Below are 21,813 nucleotides of genomic sequence, written 5' to 3' on the forward strand. Positions count from 1 at the left end.
AACTAACATAAAAAAAACTATGTACAATAACTATTTACAATATATACAGCCACCAATTACACAATGCCTAGTCCATTTGCATTTGACAGATTCAGAGAATATGCTCCATATCTATTCTATCTTGGTGAGTCTGAAGTCTTGTCCCTAATTTATTTTCTATTCTAATTGCATTACCAAATTCTCTTTTAATGTCTCTCAACCTTTTACACTTTACACTTCTCTAGTGAGTTTTGTTTTTGTTTTAAGAGGTCTTGTAAACAATGAAAACTATATCTATACTTTATAGTCTTCAACTCCTTCAGAGACCTGAGAAGGAAATAATATTGACTTAGTAAACAGAGAGTATAAGGAAGTGACTTCCAGAAAATGTGAGAAATGTTAGAAACATCTGGCTACCAAGGGTCCTTTGCATTAGTGGGGCATCCATCTTCAGCCTACAGGCCTAACATCTCTGATAGACTTTTCTGTGAAACAGGATTTTGAAGAACTGTCCTGCCCTGTCTCAGCAAGGTTTTCAGTCATTGTCTGTGTCCTGTTGTCCAATGTGGACAGCACGCTGTCAGCAGTCCAGGCACGGGCACTTTCCTGCCCCATGGCTACTTTTGCCACAGAGAAGGTAAACTCCATGTGCAGTTCCTTCGATGCCCATTTTCTCTGAAGTGCATTGGTGCCGCCAGAAATAGAAACAACTCCTTGGCATAAAACAAAAACAAAAAAACAGCCCATGTTATGAAAACATCTTAAATGCCATCTTCTATAGATCTCTGAAGTGTTTGAAGAGGGCTGGTCTTCATAAAATGTATCTGTTTGACCTGATGTGACTACAAGTTCCATTGTAACCACTTACCAACCTGCATTTCCTTATTGTCTTTTATAGTTGGTAATAATAACTTTCAAGGATTAGAAATTTGCACTACATTGTTAAATGAGCTCTATAGGTACAACACCTTGAACCAGGTTAGAAATATACAGTATGTTTTAACAAAGTTAATCTCAAATTTGTATCGATATACAATATTTGTACACAATGTGCAAAAGTCCAATCCACTGTAACATATTTAAAACTATTCATTTCTTTTTAGAAGTAGATTCAATAATCTACCATTTTATATTATATCTATGTCCTCTTTTTTTCTTTTCAGAATAAATTCAACAATTTACCCTTTTATCCTGTCTTACCTGTATCCTCCCTTTTTTCCTTTCAAAACAAGAACCTTAAATCTAATCTCGCTTGTTTAGCTTGTTTTTGTTTTTATCATTACCATTAACAACTCCCTAAACAATGAAAACGATCCAAAACACTTTGAATGAGCAAAAATCACCCACCCTACCTGTCGGGAATGTGGGCATCGTTTTCTTAGCGTAAGTTACTTCCTGCTGTCTGGGGACGATGGCATCTTTGAGGATCCTGAAAAGAAAATGTTGGGTTAATTGTCAAGCTGTATCATTTTTGCGCGGTGTCTATAATGGGGAAGTGTAGGGCTTGTCTCAAGTCCTGGCTAGAGTAGTGTGTGAGGCTAGGCCACCTCAGCTGGCCTCCTTGACGTTGTTTTGAGCAGTTTGTGGTTAAAAGCTGATTGTTAGTTGGTGTTGTTCAGTTTAATGCTGTTGTCATAGTCCTAATGAAATTGTTGTAGGGCCCCATCCTTACTTTGTCTATCTGTTTCTGTGTCTGTGTGTCGGAGGCATCTGGACTTCTGTAGGTTTAGGGACAACCTAGTTACATAGAGAGTTCCAGAGCAGCCAGAGATAAAATGATGAGACCTTATCTCCAAAAACAGTACACAGGAGATTGTTATTTCCAGCCCAACTGTGGTGGTGCAGGCCTTTAATCCCAGCACTTCGGAGGCAGATACATGTTATTTTTATTTACTTGCTCTGTAAACCTGGCTAGCCTCAAACACAGAGATCTGCCTTCCTCTGCCTCCCAGGTGCTGGGATTAAAGGCTTCTGCTACTGTGCCTAGCCATGATTGTACTTCTATATTAAGTTTTGAAAGCAGGAAGTGTGAGTCTTGTAGGTTTGTTCCTGTGCCCCTCATCCATTCCTCAGGTTCACTAAATTCTTCTGAAGCTGATTTACCATATAATTCCTAGAAAATTTTATTTTGTTGCAGGTGCCAGGCATGGTTGCAAAGGCCATTAATCCTAGTACTAGAAAGACAGAAGCAGGTGTATCCCTGAGAACTTGAGACTAGCCTGCTCTACATAGCAACCGTCTCTCAGAACAAACAAAAATCTCACAATAAAAATTCATCTTAGCCAGTCATGGTAGCAAATGCCATTAGTCCCAACAATTGGAAGGCAGAGGCAGGTGAATCTCTGGGAGTTTTCCCTGTGTAGGTGGTTATTATGTTTCTGTTGTTGGTTCTATTTTGAAATAGGACTCAGAACCTGGAACTCATTATATATAAGTAGCTGTCCTTGAATTTGGAGTAATCCCTTTGCCCCCAGAGTACTGAGGTAAAGTACCCTTATGAAGGCAGCTTTAAGGGAGATGTGGTTACTGGGCTCACAAAGCCAGGCTACAGCTCAACCATGCCTGCAGGGCCGTCAGGCAGAGCTAGCAGCACTTGGTCACACCCATGGGCAAGAACAATCTTTTCCCCCTCCTAGGTCAGAGGATGAAGCTCAGGGTATCAGGCATGGCAGCAAGTGTCCTCATTCATTTATCCACTTGCCAGCCTTTATTCTTGATAGTAGCCTGGGTTTGGTAGATTTTCTTTTATCGCATTTCCATTCTCAACTCTTTCAAGTATTTTTGAGATCACCCATGACTTAATAGACGATAAGAGCTGAGCTGAGAATTCTGTTAAGGATTTCCTTCTACAGGACTCAGGCTGTTGTTTCATGGACTGGAGGAATGGATCAATAGTTAGTCATGTTTGCTGCTCTTGCAGAGGACCACAGTTTGGTTCCCAGCAGCCACATCACATATTGACACATAACTAAATAGAAAGTAAATTGGTACTGGACAGATGACTCGGGGATTAAGAGCACTTGTTACCCTTCTAGAAGACCTGGGTTCAATTTCCAACACCCAGCTGGGGGCTCACAGTCTGGTATACAGAGTTAGTTCCAAAACAGGCTCCAAAGCTACAAAGAAACCCTGTTTTGAAAAACTGCAAAAAAAAAAAAAAAATTTCTCTGGTGGAGCTCAATTCTTAGAACAATTTCATGTCTTCCAGAGCCCTGGATTCAGATTTTAGCACTGCCAAAAATAAAGATATTACATGATAAAATCTTTCATTGTAACTTTTATGTCTTTGGGTTTTTATGTGTTTATTTTTTAATCTACAAAGTTAACAGAATCCACATATGGATTAGCCATTTTAAGTTTGTAGCTGGGGTGCACAACCATCATACATGTTTATGACCTCCGTTTCTTTCTTTTTTTTTTTTTTTTTTTTTTTTTGGCGTCACTAAATTTGTTTGTTTGGTTGGGTAGTTTGAAATATGGTGTTGTGTCTGTGGCTTAGGCTGACTTCAGCCTCCTAAGTGCTGCAATTACAGGCATGAACGACTGCCCAACTAAGTTGGGGAACTTTTCAACACCACAGAATACTCTGTAACTGTCGTAACTTGTCATTTTCTGGCTCCTTGGCTGCCTTTTTTGATGACTCCACATAAACGGAGCTAAATATATACATAGACTCCTTTGTGTTTGGTTTCTTGAATTCAGAGTAATATTTTGAGAGTTCAAGTTGTAGCATGTATGAACACTTCATTCCTTTTTAGAACTTGAGTGTTATTTTACAGGACATACAGACTGTAATTCATTTGATCATCTGTTGGTAGACATTTACATTATTTCTACCTTTTAGACATAAAAAAAATAGCATTGTAAACATTTGTATAAAATACCTTGTATGGCCTGGAGTTGTGGCACATGCCTTTAATCTCGGCACTCAGGAGGCAGAGGCAGACACATCTCTGTGGAATCAAGGCCAGTGTGGTCTACACAGCGACAGCCAGAGCTTTTACGTGGATGTGTGTTGCCTAGCATTTTCCACCCTGTGTGTGCATGTGTGTACTTGCCTGTACAGCCTGGTGAGAAAGACAGAGGCTGACTGTGGAAACGGTGTTACAGCTGCTCTCTACCTTGTCAATGTGCTTTGTCCCTGTCTGTCGCCCAGCCCTGGGTTACAGTACATACGCCTGCACCTGGCTGTTGCTTTGTTTTATTTTGTTTTTCGAGTCAGGGTTTCTCTGTGTAGCTCTGTCTGGCTTCTTTTTTTAAAATGTGGGTTCTTAATTCACTTCATCCTCTCTTAAATCTTATGCATTACTGGAAAGTAGGCCTTTGCTATAGGCACTTGTGGACGTGGGGACAGGGTGTAGCCCTGGCTGTCCTGGAACTTGATCTGTAGACCAGGCTGGCCTCGAACTCACAGATCTGCCTGCCTCTGCCTCCTGAGTGCTGCGATTAAAGGTGTGCGCCATCACCACCCAGTTTAGTTAGGGTTTCTGTTGCTGTGATAAAGCAGTGTCAGGAGAGGAAAGGGTTTTTTTCTTTTTCTTTCCTTCCAACATCATAGAGATATGTTCTAGTTTTATTTTATTGTATATTAGTATACATTTTTACATATGTATTAACATTATCCTTAAAATACTACATTAATTTTTGTCTTTTGAAGCAAGGGCTTACTGTGTAACTCAGACTGACCTGAAACTCAAGATGTTCCTGCCTCAGCCTCCCAGATCTCTCAAATGTTGGAATTACTAGATTTATTTAAAGACTATTTATTTATTTATCTATTTATGGTTTTTTGAGGCAGGGTTTCTCTGTATTGTTTTGGAGCCTGTCCTGGAACTTGCTCTGTAGACCAGACTTCTTGTTCCTTTTGCTGCAGCTGTCGCTAATAAAACACTTACCACGAGACTCAACGTGCCCACGTGGAGTTTTATTGGTGGAGGGAAAAGAAGGGGGCTAGCTGGTGGCCAACTGAAAGCAGGAGAGAGAGAGGGGTCGTGAGGGAAAACTCAAGAATGCGTGACTGAGTCCCTACTCAGCCCCATAATGAGTGGTGTAGTAATGACATGTTCTGCCCATCGTTAGGGGGTGGGGTCAGCAGAATGCCAGTTTTCAACAAGGCTGGCCTCGAACTCACAGAGATCCCCCTGCCTCTGCCTCCTGAGTGCTGAGATTAAAGGTGTGAGCCACCAACACCTGGCTTAAAGACTTTTTAAAAGGGGACTGTAACAATGGTTCAGTGCTGAGCAATGTTTTCTTGCAGAGGACCAGAGTTCAGTTTACACCGGAGGGGGGGAGGGGAGAGGAGAGAGGAGAGAAATGCACTAACACAAACTGATCTATCTGTTTATTTATGAATGACTGTGTTGGTCTGGGGAGATGATTTAATGGGTAAAATGTTTGCCACTCAAGTATCAGTAGCAGCATTCAGAACCCCAGCACCCACATAAAAGTCAGATGGGTATGGCTGCCAGCCTATCTATGATTTTAGTACTCTAAAGGCAGAGATAGAATGTCACTTGGACAAGCTGACTAAGTAGTCTAACTTCAGTACAAGAGCTCTGAGTTCATGGAGGCATATTCCTCAGTCAGTAGAGAGTGACCCAGAGAGTTAGCGGACAATAACCTCCAGCCTGTGGGCACATGCATACCCCCAAATACATAGACAACACCCTCTTCCAACTTTTTTGTTTGCATAAACAAATTGTTAGATTTTTTTAAAAATTCCGTATTAAATTGTAATTCCCAATATGCCCTTTTCTTGCAGAGTAATGCAGCATCTGGCGGAATGACACGGCGAAACACTTATGTCTGCAGTGAGAGACCTGCAGCAGACAGACACGCAGTGATTCAGAACGGCAAAGAAAACAGGTACAGAGCTTACCCACTGGCAAAAATGGCAAAAAAAAAGTAAAGTATGTTACTTCCTGCTTTTATAATCACAATACAAATGGTTACTATTTATTCTTTTAAGGTAAGTAAACTTTAAATGCTTGTTTCTACCAAGATGTTAGGATTCCAGATTCTTCTCTTTGTCCAGAGCTTCCACTCCTGTGGTTGGCTATGTGTGACAAGGAAAGTTTGGGGTTGAACCAGGGAGATTTCTTCAGAAAGACTTTAGCATGCTTAAGTTTTTTTTTTTTTAAACCGTTGAGTAGGGAAATGGAGGAGATTTTGTGTATGTTCATCTATTGAACAAGGTCTAAGTATGGTTTAGGTATAGTGCCTTAATATTACAACAGTAGTAATAACTTCAGCTAGGTGATGGGGCAGCTCCTTAATTCCCAGCACCAGTAGTAGCTTAGTGTCCCCCTCAGAGAATACACAGAGAGTCCATCTTCTGCATGCCTTGAAATATTTTACTATTAATACTAAATATTAAATATTCTACTCGTGTGTTCATAAGTAGAAGATCACATTATACAAACAGCTTTCCAAAGTTATGAAAATGAGCTCTGGAGAGATGCCTCTATGTGAAAAGCACTGATTACTCTTCCAGAGGACCCATGTTTGATTCCCAGCACCCACAAGCTACTTAGCAGTCATCTGTAACTCCAGTCCTCGTGATCCGATTATCGCTTTCAGCTTCCACAGGCTTCATGTGTTAGACAGACATGCAGGCAGGCAAAACAACCATGCATATATAAAAGTACAACCTTTGATTGTCTCCTGCAAACTCAGGACATCTCCTAAATTTGAGCTCCTGTACAATCAAAGAATAAATAAAAAAAGAAGAACCTGAGCTGTGGTTTCGAACACCATTAATCCCAGCATTGGGGAGGCAAAGACAGGATGATCTCTGAGTTCCATACCAGTCTACACAGTGAACAAGTTCCAAAGGCCTACATACACAGAGTATCCCTGTCTCAGAAATAGAAGAGAAGATAAAATGGGAATAGGTGGATCCAGAAACCATGAAGTAAAGTCTGAATGAGGAAAGGAAAGTCAAAGTCTCAGAGAACTCCAAGATGAGTTCACATTACCTTTTGCCTCCCTCTGGCTTGAATCTTGACCATTGTCTGGTCATATCCCATGTGTGTGCCTGCGTATGTGATGTGTATGTGTGCGCACACGTGTTATAGAATTTCTTTGGAACATGCCTGTGTGAAACCCTGAGTTAGGGTTTCAGTCATCGCCATTCTTTCTTACTGAAGACTTGAACTCCTGATTTTCCTGCCTCCACCCTCAAGTACTAGGATTACAGGGGTGTACCTGCCACATGTGTCTTGTGTGACATTAATTTGTTTTATTGCATTGGTTTTTGTTTGTTCCTGTTATTTAGACATGTGTGACTGCCTGAGAAATATTCTCCTGTGTGTTTGTAATTACTTCTCTTATGGCTAGGAACAAATACCTCAACACAAAGTGGAAGGAAGGGTCTATTTGGGCCCTCAGCTCCAGGGTATAGTTCATCGTGTTGGAAAGCCATGGCTGCAGGAGCTTGATGCAGCTGCCCACATCACACCCAACGACAAGATGAGGTTGTCCTCAACTTGCCTCCTCGTGTTTATGCAGTCCAGAGTCCAGCCGAGAGGTGGTGTCTCCTGTGGTTAAAATGGTTCTTCCCGCCTCACTGAACCAAATTAGATAATCCCTCACAGGTGTGCCTAGAGGCTGGTCTCTTAAGTAAATTAGATCCTATCAAGTTAGCTGTCATACCCCTATTATTAAACCCTTCCATAGGTTACTAGAACTTTTGGTCAGCTAAGCTTATCTTGTAAGATTATGTTTATTAGTGATTTTTTTTTTTTTATGATTGTATTTTATGTGCTTTTTTTTTTTTTTTTTTTTTTTTTTTTTTTGCATGTATGTTTGCATGTATGATGGTGTCAGATCCCCTGGAACTGGAGTTGCAGACAGGTGTGAGCTGCCATGTGGGTGCTGGAAATTGAACCCTGAGCCTCTGGAAGAACAGCCAGTGTTCTTGACCGCTTAACCATCTCTCCAGCCCCTTATCAGTGAATTTTTAAAAATATTCCTGGTACTTTGTAGGACTTTTTTTTTTTTTTTTTAATTGAAAATACTTTGCTCAGTCTGGGGAGATGACTCAGTATATAAAGAACACATGCTCTGTGAGTGTGAGGCTTGTGAGTTTGAATTTCCAACATGGCTGTGGCATACCTGTAACTCCAGCACTATGGGATGTAGAGGGGACAGATCCCAGGGGCTGGCTAGCCAGTCAGCTTAGCCAAAATGCAGTAAAAGGTAGAGAGTAATAAAAAACATTTGACTACTAACAGGGTATATACCACATTTGAGGATGGCAAAAGGCAAACAAGTGCTTTCTTTTCCTTTTTGTTTGAAACAGACTTTCTTAGTTCAAATCCTTCTGCCTCTACCTCCTGAGTGCTGAGATTAAAGGCACGCCAGCAAATGTTTGAAAATGTTATCTTTATCTATAGCCAAACAGTCCCAGTATCACAACCTGCAAGACAGAACCTGTGGGTTGTTACATTTGTTTGTCTGAGGAGTTTTTAGCGTTGATCTCCCTCTATCCCACATTGGCCTTAAATGTTGTATCTGCATTTCCTTTTTCTTTCTTTTAATCTTAAAAATAAAAGGGAAAACTGTAAAACCTAGGCATGGCTGCATGGGCCTTTAATCCCAGGTATAAGGAGGTTTAGGAAGAAGTACTTAGTGGTTCAAGCCTAGCTCCAACAACTGAGGGAGATGTCACAGACAAGGCTAGGGTGTGGCTCAGTCGTAGAGCACTTTCCTGCCGTGTGTAAACCCTTAGATACAGCATGGGACTTTCTCTCCCTTAAAGTCATTGCTGAATCTTGGTTTTGTTTTGAACTTTGTAACAGCTCTGGCTGTCCTAAAGCAGGCTCTGTACACCAGGTGTTAATCCCACTGATTGAGAATAAGACCAGTACACAGTTTAAAGTCAAATTTGAAGCAAGTGTTAATTAAATGGTAGCCAGGTCTATGCCCAGGTTCTCTGGGAAATGGCCCAGAATCAAGTATGGCAAGGTCAGATCCAATCTGCCTACATATTTCCTTCCTGACCACATGTGATCATACATGTCCCGTCCAGTGCAGATGGGTCAGACAAACTTATTTAAGGTAGTGAAAACGAATAACTTGTTATCTCCCATGAACAGTAGCCTCCAGCATTTCAGGAACTGACAGGTGTGCAGCATTTTTGTTAAATGGATCTCTATCCTAGATCATGATTGCCTCCTCTCTCGCCCACAGATCTTAATTTCTTTTACTCATTTAAAATACACAGGAACTGCAGAATGTCTGTGCCCACCGACTTGTGAAACCAGTACATTTCATTACTAGTTTTAACTAAGCTAGATCGTCTCCCATATGATGTTGTATAGTATTTCAACACAGGAATGATCTCCGATAATACCATTCATGATGCCAGTTGGTGGTGCTGTCACACACCTTTTATCCCAGTACTCAGGAGGCAGAGGTCAGCCAGGCCTACACAGAGAAACCCTGTTTCCCTCCCCTGAAAAAGAAAGAAACTAAGAAGAAAGAAAACTGCAGTATTATATTAGACTTCTGAAATGAGGCTGGGGTGGTGGCACATGCATGTAATCACAGCATTTGCAAGAAAGAGGCAGGGGAAGTAGTTTTTTGAGACAGGGTTGTTCTACAAGACAGCCTTGGCTGTCCTGGAACTCCCTTTGTAGACCAGGCTGGCCTTGAACTCACTGAGATCCGACTGCCTCTGCACCAAAGTGCTGGGATTAAAGGTGTGAGCTACCACCACCCAACACCTTTTGAATTTTTTTATAACATCCAATTTGACGTTATTTTAGAATGTATTGCCTATTGTGATTCATGTAGGGGCTATGTGTCATAAATAGAATTTTTTTGAGAATTTGATTGTATCTGTTTGAAATTTAGCAAACACTAAATCCAGGTGTTGGACCTACTGGTGGCACATGCCTTTAATACCAGCACTTGAGAAGCAGAGGCAGGTGGATTTCTGAGGTTGAGGCCAATCTGGTCTACATAGTGAGTTCCAGGACATCTACCCCCTCCATATCCCCCCACACACACACATAATTTTAATATAAAAAATTTTAAGTACATGGTTCATAACTAAACTATGAATTATACTGTCCTTTAGGTAGGTCTTGAACTCTGAGGAGGAGTGTCTATCTGCATGTGCTCTCTTTATGCCCATGCTGGACTATTGGGCCAGTCTCCCTTGCTGCTACTTCTTGTGGAAAGAGAACAGACTCTTGCTCTACGCCTAAGCCCTCTCCTTTTTTCCTTCTCCCAAGTCTGTAAGACCACATATGTTCTCCAGAGAAGCCAAACACCTCCTGCTTTCTCTCTTCTTGCTGTGTTCCATACAATGTTGATCCTAGCTCCCAGTTTGGTAAAAATGGCCAGCAGCTGGGCAGGGCAATCACGGGTGTTGACCACTGTGTGGGCCTGAACAGAGAAGAACACAAGAGATGGGCGGATGAGGCAGACAGCCTAGCAGGTGAAAGGCATTTGTCATTTGCCGTACGAACCTGGAGTTTGATCCCCAGAACCCATGAAAAGGTGAAAAGAGAAGACAGGTCCAGGGTACTACTCCATGTGGGAGAGATGTCTGAAGTGGTTTCAAGGTAACAGTGGAGGCTTTACATCACTGTGATGCTCCTTCCATAAGTGTTTTCCCATCTTGACGAGAAGGGGGCAAGTGTCTTCTGAGTGGGAGTATTCTAAACTGTGCTGTTCAAATGACGTAGGAGTCTCTGATGTGTAGTAATAAGTTTCAACGCCCATGATTTCAATCATTCATTTAAAAGAGAGCAGGTGAAGGTACTCTATGCTTATGCCACGCTTGTTTTACCACCTAAATTAATATAGAGACATCTTTAGGACGTGTTTTAATTTTAGGCAGAGCTTAGAGGGCACATATAGAAGTGTTCAAACATGTAAACTGTTATTTTCTTTAAGAAAATGAACTTCTTAAACTGCAATTTGCAAAAGCAGCTACAGGCCAGCGTTTGACCCCAAGGCCCCAGACAGGTTACGGAGATTGAGTGTCTGGAGGCCTGCAGGGCCCTGGGGAGAGGCTGTGTGCAGTAGACAGACACAGACTGCTCTTCGGTCACTGTTCCATCACACTGTTGTCTCTGCCTGAACCCAAACCCTCTCCCAGCCTGACAGAAGTGTTCGCTTATGCAGCTAGTCCTGCCTCACTCTGTGCCACATCTACCTGTCGGCTGAGACATCAGAAGTCGATGTCCATGTCAGCCTCTGGGCACCCCAAGATGATGTTACCTCCAATAGACAGTGAAGGAGATAACTTCAAGGCTATGTAAGAAACATGCGCATTCCTGTGAAGCTACTGTGTACCCTGCTGCTTACGTCTGTGCTGTGGATCCTGTGGTTCAAGACTTTGTTATAATTGTCCAAAAGATGTTCTTTCTCTGTATAGTTTTAGTTGAGCACACCTGTTGCATTTTGTCGTTGTTGTCTGTGTATGTATATATGCCTGTCTTCATGCCTTGGCATACTACAGAATATAGAAATCCCCACCCTAACTTGCTTTCAGCATGTGGGATTTTGTATTTATGCCATCCATGCCTCTGGAAATTCTTGGTTGCCTGTTCCTTTTCACATGCAAGCCTCTCTTTCATTTTGGCACAGCTGTCTGTGTGTGAGCAGCTTGAAAGGGACGTAGAGGGGAAGCTTGAGTTAGCCATTCTTCATCCTACATTAATCTTGTCCTTGAAATGTACGTGTATGGTAACCCTAAACTCTTTCTGCTTTGTCTTTTGTCCTGTCCCTTTGATACCCTTTCCCACTGAGCTTACTTTTGCTCCTAAGTCCTGTTTTAAAGTATCCTTTGGATCTCGATTCACAGTGGCTGATTTACTTCACTATGTGTAAAAGATATATTGTGCTCATAAAAGTTGATATGTTATGATTTGGAAACAGAGATATCTCTTTTTCTGCTTTCCTAGCACTATTCCAGACCAGAGAACTCCAGTTGCTTCCACCCACAGTATTAGCAGTGCAGCCACCCCTGATCGGATTCGCTTCCCAAGAGGCACGGCCAGCCGCAGCACTTTCCACGGCCAACCTCGAGAGCGGCGAACCGCGACGTATAATGGCCCACCTGCCTCACCCAGCTTGTCCCACGAAGCCACACCACTGTCCCAGACTCGAAGCCGAGGTTCCACTAATCTTTTTAGTAAATTAACTTCAAAGCTCACGAGGAGGTAAGTGTCATGTGCTGCTGGCTGGATCTGTGAAAGGCAAATAACAAAGAAAGAAAGTAATGTCTCTGCTAACTCGGGAAGTGCTGCCCGGACCCTTTGCGCTCTCCCCTCAGCTCACGTGTACTCAGCATCATTCACAACACTAAAAGTTGTCTAGCGCTTGAGTGGACTTACTCTTTCATTGTTGTTTGTATTGTGCACACATGACATCCGCAGCAGCTTAGCAGTCGTGAAGAAAACCACTGAGATTGTGATTGTCTGTAAATATGAAAGAAACCAGCTGTCTCTTCCATGTCTGGCTTGATAGCAAGTACCTTACAGTACCTTACCCGCTGAGCTGTCTCACCAGCCCCCGTGACTGAACTTCATGAAAATCCTTCAGTCTGTTTGTCTCCTTTGTGCTCTTTGGCTATCAGACTGTCACTGATTTAAAATGCCAGCATGTGAGGGCTGTTGAGGTGGCTCAGCAAGAGAGCTTCCTAAATAAGCCTGAGGACGGGAACCCACTCAAAAGCCACAGACTCGCTGCTAATGCTTGTGACCACTGCTGTGGTGGGCAGAGACGAGACAATCACTGAGGCTTACTACCCACTACACTGTCTCTAGGTTCGGGTCCCAGCACCCACATGGCAGCTCTCAATTAGTATAACTCCAGTTCCAGGGAATCCGAGGCTCCTCCTCATCGGTGTGTTCTTCTGCCTCCACATGCAGGGCTTGCGTTCGGTGCATGCGCATGCAGGCAAACACCTGCATGTGTAAAGTGGGAGGGAGGAGGAGGGAGGCTCTGTCTCAGGGGAGTGAGATATAAAATGAGGGAGCAGGATACTTGATGATCCTTTGACCTCTGAACACACTTGTGCACACACAGCATAATCACAGATCCACGCCAGGCGGTGGTGGCACTCACCTACAATCTCAGGAGACAGAGGTTCAAGGCCAGGCTGGTTTACAGAGTGAGTTCTACAGAGTAGAGAAGCCCTGACTTGAGAAAACAAAAAAGCTTAGATCCATTCAGGGAAAAATAAAGATCGAAACTGTATTGTCACACAAAGCCTAATAGGCACATCATACACATGGACATCAGACACACACATAAGTGTTTTAAAGGAAAAAGCCAGCTAACACTTGGAGACTTACTTAGTGCTAAGCTATATAGGATCTCTGTGCATAAAGTAGTTTGTTTGGTTTAGGTTTCCTGGTTGTTCTGGATTTTGTTGTTGTAGATTTATTTATATGTGCAAGTAAGTGTTGGTTCAAATGTGTGTCTGTGCCCACGAGCATGCCTGGTGCCCCAGAGGGCAGAGGAGGATGTCAGATTCCTAGGAACTGGAGTTATAGGTGGTTGTGCGCCATCACGTAGTTCTGGGACTCAAACCTAGGTCCTCTGCTAGAGCAAGCAAGTGCTCTTAACCACTAAACAGTCCCTGCCTCTCATTTTGCTTTTTTGAGACAATATCTCTGTATAGCCCTGACTGTCTTGGAATTTGCTATGCAAACCAGTTTCCCTGGAACTCACAGAGACACATCTGCATCTGTCTCTACCTCCCAAGTACTAGAGGGGATAAAAGTATTCAAGGTCACATCTGGCTATGAAGTTATTAATTTGTATTTTATGTGCATTGATATTTTACCTGCACGTATGTTTATGTAAGGATGTTGAATCCCCTGGAACTGGAGTTACAGACAGTTGTGAGCTTCCATGTGGGTCCTGGGAATTGAACCTAGGTCCTCTAGAAGAGCAGCCAGTGCTCTTAACCACTGAGCCTTCTCTCTAGCCACCCCCCCCATATATTTATTTTCTACATATGTATATATTTGTACATTATATGAACATCTGTATCATACACATTTTACATGTGGTATTTCTATAAGTAATACATTTCTACATGTACAGTGAGTATACACCTATATAAATAATCTGTATCCTAGTCCTCTCTCCTCCTTACATTTCATCCCCACAGTTTATTCTATACATGGATAGATGTTCCCCACTCTGTAGAAGAATGAAGGTGAGGTCCAGAAAGATTGGGCATAATTTTATAACCCACATTAGAAGTGTGTCCGAACAAGTCTGCCTGGCTACTGAGGCAACTCATCGAGGCCCGTGCTGCTCTCTAGGTTCCTGAGGGGCTGTTTCTTCATTTTCTAACGAAGAGTGTTTGAACAAAAATTATATTAACGTATTTTTGGTTTTGGGTTTTTTTGTTGTTCTGGTGGTGGTGGTGGTTTTTTGTTTTTGGGTTTTGGTTTTAGTTTTTTTTTTTTTTTTTTTTTTTTTTTGAGACAGGGTTCTCTGTATTGCTTTGGAGCCAGTCCTGAAACTCGCTCTGTAGACCAGGCTGACCTTGAACTCACAGAGATCTACCTGCCTCAGCCTCCCTGGTGTTGGGATTAAAGGCATATGCATTTCTGATGACCACAGATCCCATTATAGATGGTTGTGAGCCACTATGTGGGTGCTGGGAATTAAAGTCAGGACCTCTGGAAGAGCAAGAAAAAATAGTAAGTCTCTTAACCATTCAGCGGTCTCTCTAGCCCCTAAATTTTATTTTATCTGTATGAATGTTTTGCCTTTGTCTATACGTGTCTGATGCCCACAGATCCCCTGAAACCTGAGTTGCAGATAGTTGTAAGCTACCTTGTGGGTACTGGGAATCAAACCTATGTCCTCTATAAGAGCATCTAGTGTTCCTAACCACCAAGCAGTCTCTCCAACTACCCCACTTCCGGTTTTTTATTTTTTTACTTTTTATTTGAGGTAGAATTGTTTATTTGTTTTTCTAGACAGGGTTTCTCTCTATAGCCCTTGCTTTCCTGGAACTCTCTCTGTAGTCCAGGATGGCCTTGAACTCACAGAGATCCGCCTGCCTCTGCCACCTGAGTGCAGTAATTCTTCTATTTTTCTTTACTCCCAGCACTCAGGAGGCAGAGGCAGGGATCTCTCTAATCTCAAGAACAATCTGCAATGTGGTTTATGGAGTGAGTTCCATGACAGCCAGGGCTACACATTATTATAATAATAACCAAAATGTAGGGGCTAGGTTTTGAGCCAAGAGTACTGTCTGCTCTTCCAGAGGTTCTGGGTCCAGTTCCCATGCTGTCTTACAACCTACATTGGAATCCAATTCCCTCTGATCACATGCAAGTGTGCATGCAGACAGACCACTCATACACATAAATAAATAAATAAATAAATAAATAAATAAATAAATAAATAAATGTTTTTTAAAAGAGAAAAAACAGCCTTTGTCATTACAGTTGAAATCTTTATCTTCCTCTTGACAATAATTGCTCAGGCTAAAGTTATAATGCCTGAAAGGCCACGACTTTGACACTTAGATACTACAAAGGAGAGTCAGTGGGGCTGTGGAAAGCTGTAAGGAACTCCACAAGCAGAATCTCCCAACCCTAGAGATGGCTCAGTGGTTGCAAGTACCAAACTGATCTTGTAGACCACAGGAGTTTGATTTCTAATACCCACTTTATTTTAATTTTTTGTTTTGTTTTGTTTATTTGTTGGGTTTTTTTTTTTTTTTTTTTTTTTTTTTTTTTGGCAGGGTTTTTCTGTGTAACAGTCCTGGCTGTCCTGGAACTCACTTTGTAGAGTAGGCTGGCCTCAGACTCACAGAGATCGACCTGCTTCTGCCTCCCAAGTGCTGAGATTAAAGGCATGCACCACCACTGCCCAGCCTCTAATCCCCACTTTATGTGAGTCACAACCACCTGTAACTACAGCTTCAGAAGATGCTGATGGCAAGAATGCACCTGCACACACACGCGCACACACACACACACACACACACACACACACACACACACCTAAAAATAAACAAATCTACCCAACCCTATAGGCAGTATGAGCTCCAACCCAGACACAGACTGGTCTGCACCCCAGACTGGTCCACATGATCCCAAGCATAGCACAAGTATTCACTCTGTCTTCCGCGTTTTCCTTCTTTCTTATTTGGGTAGTAAAAAAAAGGTTTGAGGGAGCAAAGATGAGGAAAAGTACGCACATTTATTTGACAGTAACCCTGACTTACCATTTAGAAACCCTGTGGGGGCTGAAGAAGCGACTCAGAGGCGTACTGCTCTGTTAGAAAACCTGTGCCCAGGGCTCAGAGTTGAGAGTCATTCCCAACACCCACATGGCAGCTCAAAGATAGATGGGTAGCTAGCTGGCTATAATTCACAAGGCCCCAGCACTGGAAAGGTGGGGACTAATAATCATTTTGAAATAATATTTCAGAAAGGTATCTCTATATACTGTCTAAATAAAAATATTTTACATGCACTGTCTTCTGTACAGTATTTATCCTGCTGTGTACCATAGTTTGCTCAGTTTGGCTAAGCAAGTGTGTTCATCCTGTGGTTCTCAGGTGGCCTGCACCGTAGGATAGCTGTGAGTGGAGCCCAGCACAGGTACAGATGGCAGTGCTACTCACTAACAAGATCAGGAGTTGGGACTTCGCTAAAGCAGAGTACAAAGTTAACCCTAAATCAGAGGGGAAAAGTCCAAAGCTGCTATTTGGTGAATATGGGTGTGTGCACTATCCATCACAGCACTGGGCTCTTCCTGCCCACACTTGCCCAAAGGTGCTTTTTGTGTGAAAGATTCTGTCAGACTCTGCTCAGCACAGCCCTTTTGTCTCCGTCAGTTTGTTATTGTTGTGTTCGGTTTTGTTTTACTGTTTTTGAGACCCGGTTTTATGTATCCCAGACTGTCTTCAAACTGACTAGGTAGCCAAGGAGGACCTTGAACTTCTGCCCTCCTGAGTGTTGGAATTAAAGCTATGCCCAGCCATGCCCCCATTTCAAGAAGTACTGGAGAGCTAACACTTTACCAACGCAGCCACACCCCCTTGAACACAGGAGCTTGCTGTGAAGTCCTGGCTCTGGAATACTGCCTGGCCTCCATGCTAGTTTGTAGGACCTTGCCATCACATACAGCTCAGTGATGATCCCCTTAATGTCTGAGTGACTTGTAATTAGGTCTTTCATGTTTATGTACTAGAAGTCAAGAAAAAGTTCTGCTCCTAAGATAGTGTGTAGGAACCTGAGAAGTAGTATTTATTATAAGTACATTGCAAAGTACATGTTATTTCTTTAGGACATTGCATTTGCACACATAGTGAGTGTCAGGTCTATAATCCCCACACTCAGTTAGAAGCAGGTTGCAACTACAAGACCAGCCTTTGAGATATACAGTAAAACCCTGTATTAATAATAATGTTATAATGGTCATGATAATTTCTTAAACACTGAATTTTATCTTAAAAGTTTTATAATGAATTTAGTTATTATGGCTAAAATGTTTTTATGTTTCAAATTAAAAGACCACATACTCAAAATTTAAGTGTTTATAATAATTTTATTTATTCAACAAATGTTGCTTTTATTGATTACTGGCCAGAAGAGAAGCCATAGTTTGGGTTTTTTTTTTTTTTTTTTTTTTGGTTTGGTTTGGTTTCTATTCTTTATATAATTAATTAGGTTTTCTGTTTAATTTGTACAAGTCTTTTTTGTTAATTTTTTGTGTTTTTTTGGCTTAATTTCTTTTAGAAACATGTCATTCAGGTTTATCAAAAGGTAGGATTTATATATGTACACTTTCTTTTCGATCCTCACCCACCCTCCCCAAATGGCTCCTGCAATTAACATCAGGTTTGGCTTTTTGGTCCTGTTTTTTTGTTGTTGTTTTCTTTAAAACTAAACTTTCTGCTAAGAACTAAATTCTCATATCCTTGGAAGGAAACTGGAAAGAAATAGATTAACTCTGTTGGGCATATTAAAGGAATTGTGGCACCCACTCAGCAGAAGGCCTGTGCATGCCCTGTGCACTCTTTCTTCCATAGAATGATTTAGCATCCAGATAATTCTGTCTTGGTACTAATAGCACTTAGCATGCTGCTGTTTAAAGAATGAGATGTTCAGTAATCAAGTGTACAATTAATGATTTAGTCTCCAGCATGCAGAAGGTAAGTGGTAATTGTATGAGTCATCACTTTTGTTTTACTGAGGGTTACAGTCGGCAAAGGCTATAAAATGACGAGGTGGGTAATGCTCTGATGTTGGAAATGGCATAAAACCCTCTAGAGCATGATAGTAAGTTGGGTTCCAGTTGGGTTAGTATTTTTGGTGTTTATGTACTTGGAATATGCACATAAAAAGTAGAAACACTGCCATTAAGATTGCTTCCTAAGGCATGGTAACCTTAACATCACCTAGGAGGCAGAGGCAGGCAGACCTCTGTGAGCCACCCTGGTCTACATAGTCTACGTGAATTCTAAGACAAGGAGACCCTGTTGTTGGTAATGAGTTTTGTTTTTGTTTTTTTAAGTTACTGCCTGCCTGTGACTCTCAGGAAGGCTAGGCTACATTTTTATGTTTATGAAGCATGGTCTCTTAGAAAGTGAAGGAAAGTACTTCCTTTTTGTTGCAAATGCCACGTCATGATGATTGATCTTCCCAAAAAGCAAACTTCCACTGGACAAATGTGTTTCATTTGAATGCAGATGTCTACTGGTAAACTCATTTCTTTTTAAATGGAAAGTATACTGTGTGGCATGGTAATAGAACACAGAACAGAACAGCTCTGGTCCAAAGCCATGAGTGTGCACAGCAGGAGGAAAATGGATGTGAACGCTCAGCTTGCCTTTTCCACGGCTGTGTCCTCATGGAGAATCCATCAGCAGCAGTCAGCTGGAGGAGGAGTTTGAATTGGTTCCATGCTAACTGAAATGCCTGTGCTGTATTATTATGTGACATTTGTGTTCATGAACGGGTGGCTGTGGACAGCGTGTAAGATTTCTTTTCTCTTCCCACTTTCCTTTGCTTCTACGTTCTGTCCATTGAGACTTCCAACTGAATATGAGAGGAACGGGAGATGTGAGGGCTCAAGGTGAGGGAAATGCTTTTTATTGTAAGTATTTGAAGTACTTACCTACCTCATTGTCGTGGCAGAGCAGAGTGGTGCTGTTTTCTGGTTATTCGTTTAAGTACAGTGGGCCTGGTTGGGGCGGTGTCAAGGTTCTGGTTCTAGGATGTTCTTGAGGCTGCTGGCTCTGCTTGCTGGACCTAGGAGACTGCTTTGCACACAGCAGCCACGAGAGGGCACTAGTGTGTCATGAGCGCCTTCCTGAGCGCAGCCCTCTTCCTATTTATGCCTTGGTGCCTTGAATAAAGTTGGGAGGCTGAGGTGGTGTTTTCTTTTAAAACGATGATTATGTAAGTTATATGTTTGCATAAAAGTGTAGCTCTCTTTGTGTGAAGATGGAGTCCCAGATAGGCTCAGGGTCCATCTCTGTAGGGGTAGGCCTACTGTGCCTTCCCGGGCTAGCTCTGATGCTGCAGCAGTTGTGAGCGTACACCTTCATCGCTTGACCAACTGTCCGTGAGGTCCGGAGCGCTATGTCAGCTGCCCTCTCAAAGGTCTCCTCCCAGACTTGTCCCCGCTTAGAGCCAGCTTTACCTTCCCATAGATAGGTATTGCCCCATCCACAACAGGAAAGTGATGATGGAACCTATTTCCTGGAACGGAACAAGACAAGGCTTGCCATGCAAGCGCTCTGTAAGGGCAGGTGGTTTTATCTATGCCTCTCTGACCTAGTGTGGGGGTCATGATCTGGGATGGGTCTTGGTCGCATGTGGCACTTTCCTACCTCTGTGCATTTGGTAGCATTGTCCCTGTTGAAAACAAAAACTCGGCAAGCGTGATAATAAACACCTATGGTCCTAGTACTTGGGACATGGATCAGGAGGTCAGGGCTGTCTGAGCCTCATGAGACACCATCTCCACAAAAAAGGAAAGCACACACACTCACAAGCACCTCTGCTTCTGATCCCACTGAACTTTACTGAGTTGCAAGTGGCCAGTCTCCTGGTTTGCTGGTCTGCCTGGCTTACTCTTTCCTCCTGTGACCCTCCATGTTGCCAAGCTGTGCTTGCCTTTGTGACCTGCGAGTGTCTAACGTAGCAATTTAGCTGTGCTTTGCACCCTCGGCCCGTACAGACCAATGATTTCAGTTCTCCACAGACAAGTGAGCTGGAGCATTTTGTTTTTCTGTCTGCTTCATTAAGATTAGATCATCCGGGTTGTGGTATTTGTAGTGTTTGGTTTTGCCTATTTTTGAGATGGGCTTCGCTGTTACACAGGCTCACCTCAAGCTCCTGGGCTCCTGTGAACCTTCTTTCTCGGCCCCCTGAGTGGCTGGTACCACAGGAACATGACCTGGATATTTTCAACTATGAAATTAAAACTTTAACAAAATACGGAGATAACAAGGGCTGGAAAGATGGCTCAAAGGCTTAGAGCACGGGTTGCTTCTCCAGAGTCCTGAGTTCAATTCCTAGCAACCACGTGACAGCTCACAACCATCTTTTATCATGATGCCCTCTTCATGTCATGCAGGACTACATGCAGATAAGATAGAGCGCTCATCCACTAAAGAATAATAAATGAATAATATTTTTTTAAAAAGCAAGCAGTGACAGAGAAAGTCAGGCCTAGCTGTGCACTCAGCATCTGACTAAGGCGCTGGGAACTCTTGAGTCAACCTCAGAGCACTGGTCTCTGTGGGACTTGTGGCAGGTATAAGCACAGAGAGGCTGTGGGTGAAGGGGCAGGAGGGTGCTGGTCAGCACTCACCCTGATTTCAAAGCATCTCCAGCACAGGTGGCCCCTGGACATTTATTTTCCAGCCAGGTAGAGTGTGTGTGCAGTCTTTATTTTAGAGATGGGGATATGGGTGGATGCCTCTAGATGTATGTGAGGTACGTGGGTCAATTGTCATTTGTGCTGAAGGAGTGGGTAATGAACTAGCTGAAGTAGAAAAGGCTCTTTTTCCAGTGCAATTACAAACTACCTGCCCTGTGCATTTCAGTCGCAATGTATCTTCGGAACAAAAGGACGAAAGCAAAGAGGCCAAACCTCGTTCGCTGCGCTTCACCTGGAGCATGAAAACCACTAGTTCCATGGATCCCAGTGATATGATGCGGGAGATCCGCAAAGTGCTGGATGCCAATAACTGCGACTATGAACAGAGGGAGCGTTTCCTGCTCTTCTGTGTCCATGGCGACGGGCATGCAGAGAACCTGGTGCAGTGGGAAATGGAAGTCTGTAAGCTGCCAAGACTGTCTCTGAATGGGGTCCGGTTTAAACGGATATCAGGGACATCCATAGCTTTCAAAAATATTGCTTCCAAAATTGCCAATGAGCTAAAGCTGTAACCCAGTAATTATGGTGTAAATTAAGTAGCAATTTAAGGTGTTTTCCAGAACACTGATGGAAATGTATAGAGTAATATTTAGGCAATAACGTCTGCATCTTCTAAATCATGACATTAAAGTCTGAGGAGAAGAGCACGCCTGGGAGCGAAGGCTGGCCTTTTCTACGAATGCACTACATTAAAGTCTGTGACCCCGAGCCTCTGTCTTGTTTCCATTGCCCTGGGAGTCAGAGTGTCACACCATGTGCTCATGACTCCTGTGTGTGGAGTGAGTGGACGGCGTGTGTGGGAAGCACTGTATTGGAAACACCTCCTTACACAGGCAGCCAGCCTCCTAGTGCCTCCGTGGGAGATCATTTGGTGCTAAAACATTACAATTGCCAAGAAGGAAAATACTGAATTACTGCTAAGAATTAACCTTAAGACTA

General features: G+C 42.7%; 1 protein-coding gene across 9 annotated transcripts in view; it reads left to right on the plus strand.

The window, feature by feature from the left end:
• Positions 1 to 21,582, plus strand: part of Mark3 (microtubule affinity regulating kinase 3) — a 79,743-nt gene extending 58,161 nt beyond the window's left edge. For 2 of the 9 annotated variants that reach the window (XM_051196653.1, XM_051196649.1), the window contains exons 14-19: positions 5,741 to 5,844; positions 11,093 to 11,251; positions 11,901 to 12,158; positions 17,721 to 17,747; positions 19,015 to 19,059; positions 21,041 to 21,582. In XM_051196653.1, the coding sequence (XP_051052610.1) occupies positions 5,741 to 5,844; positions 11,093 to 11,251; positions 11,901 to 12,158; positions 17,721 to 17,747; positions 19,015 to 19,059; positions 21,041 to 21,386 (939 nt within the window). In that variant the 3' untranslated portion in view covers positions 21,387 to 21,582. The remainder of the gene's footprint in view (positions 1 to 5,740; positions 5,845 to 11,092; positions 11,252 to 11,900; positions 12,159 to 17,720; positions 17,748 to 19,014; positions 19,060 to 21,040) is intronic. The other 7 variants (XM_051196658.1, XM_051196657.1, XM_051196652.1 and 4 more) reach the window with 6 other exon arrangements.
• Positions 21,583 to 21,813: the final 231 nt, after the last annotated feature.

Source organism: Phodopus roborovskii, unplaced genomic scaffold, assembly GCF_943737965.1.
Source record: "Phodopus roborovskii unplaced genomic scaffold, PHOROB, whole genome shotgun sequence".
Classification (NCBI taxonomy): Eukaryota; Metazoa; Chordata; class Mammalia; order Rodentia; family Cricetidae; genus Phodopus; species Phodopus roborovskii.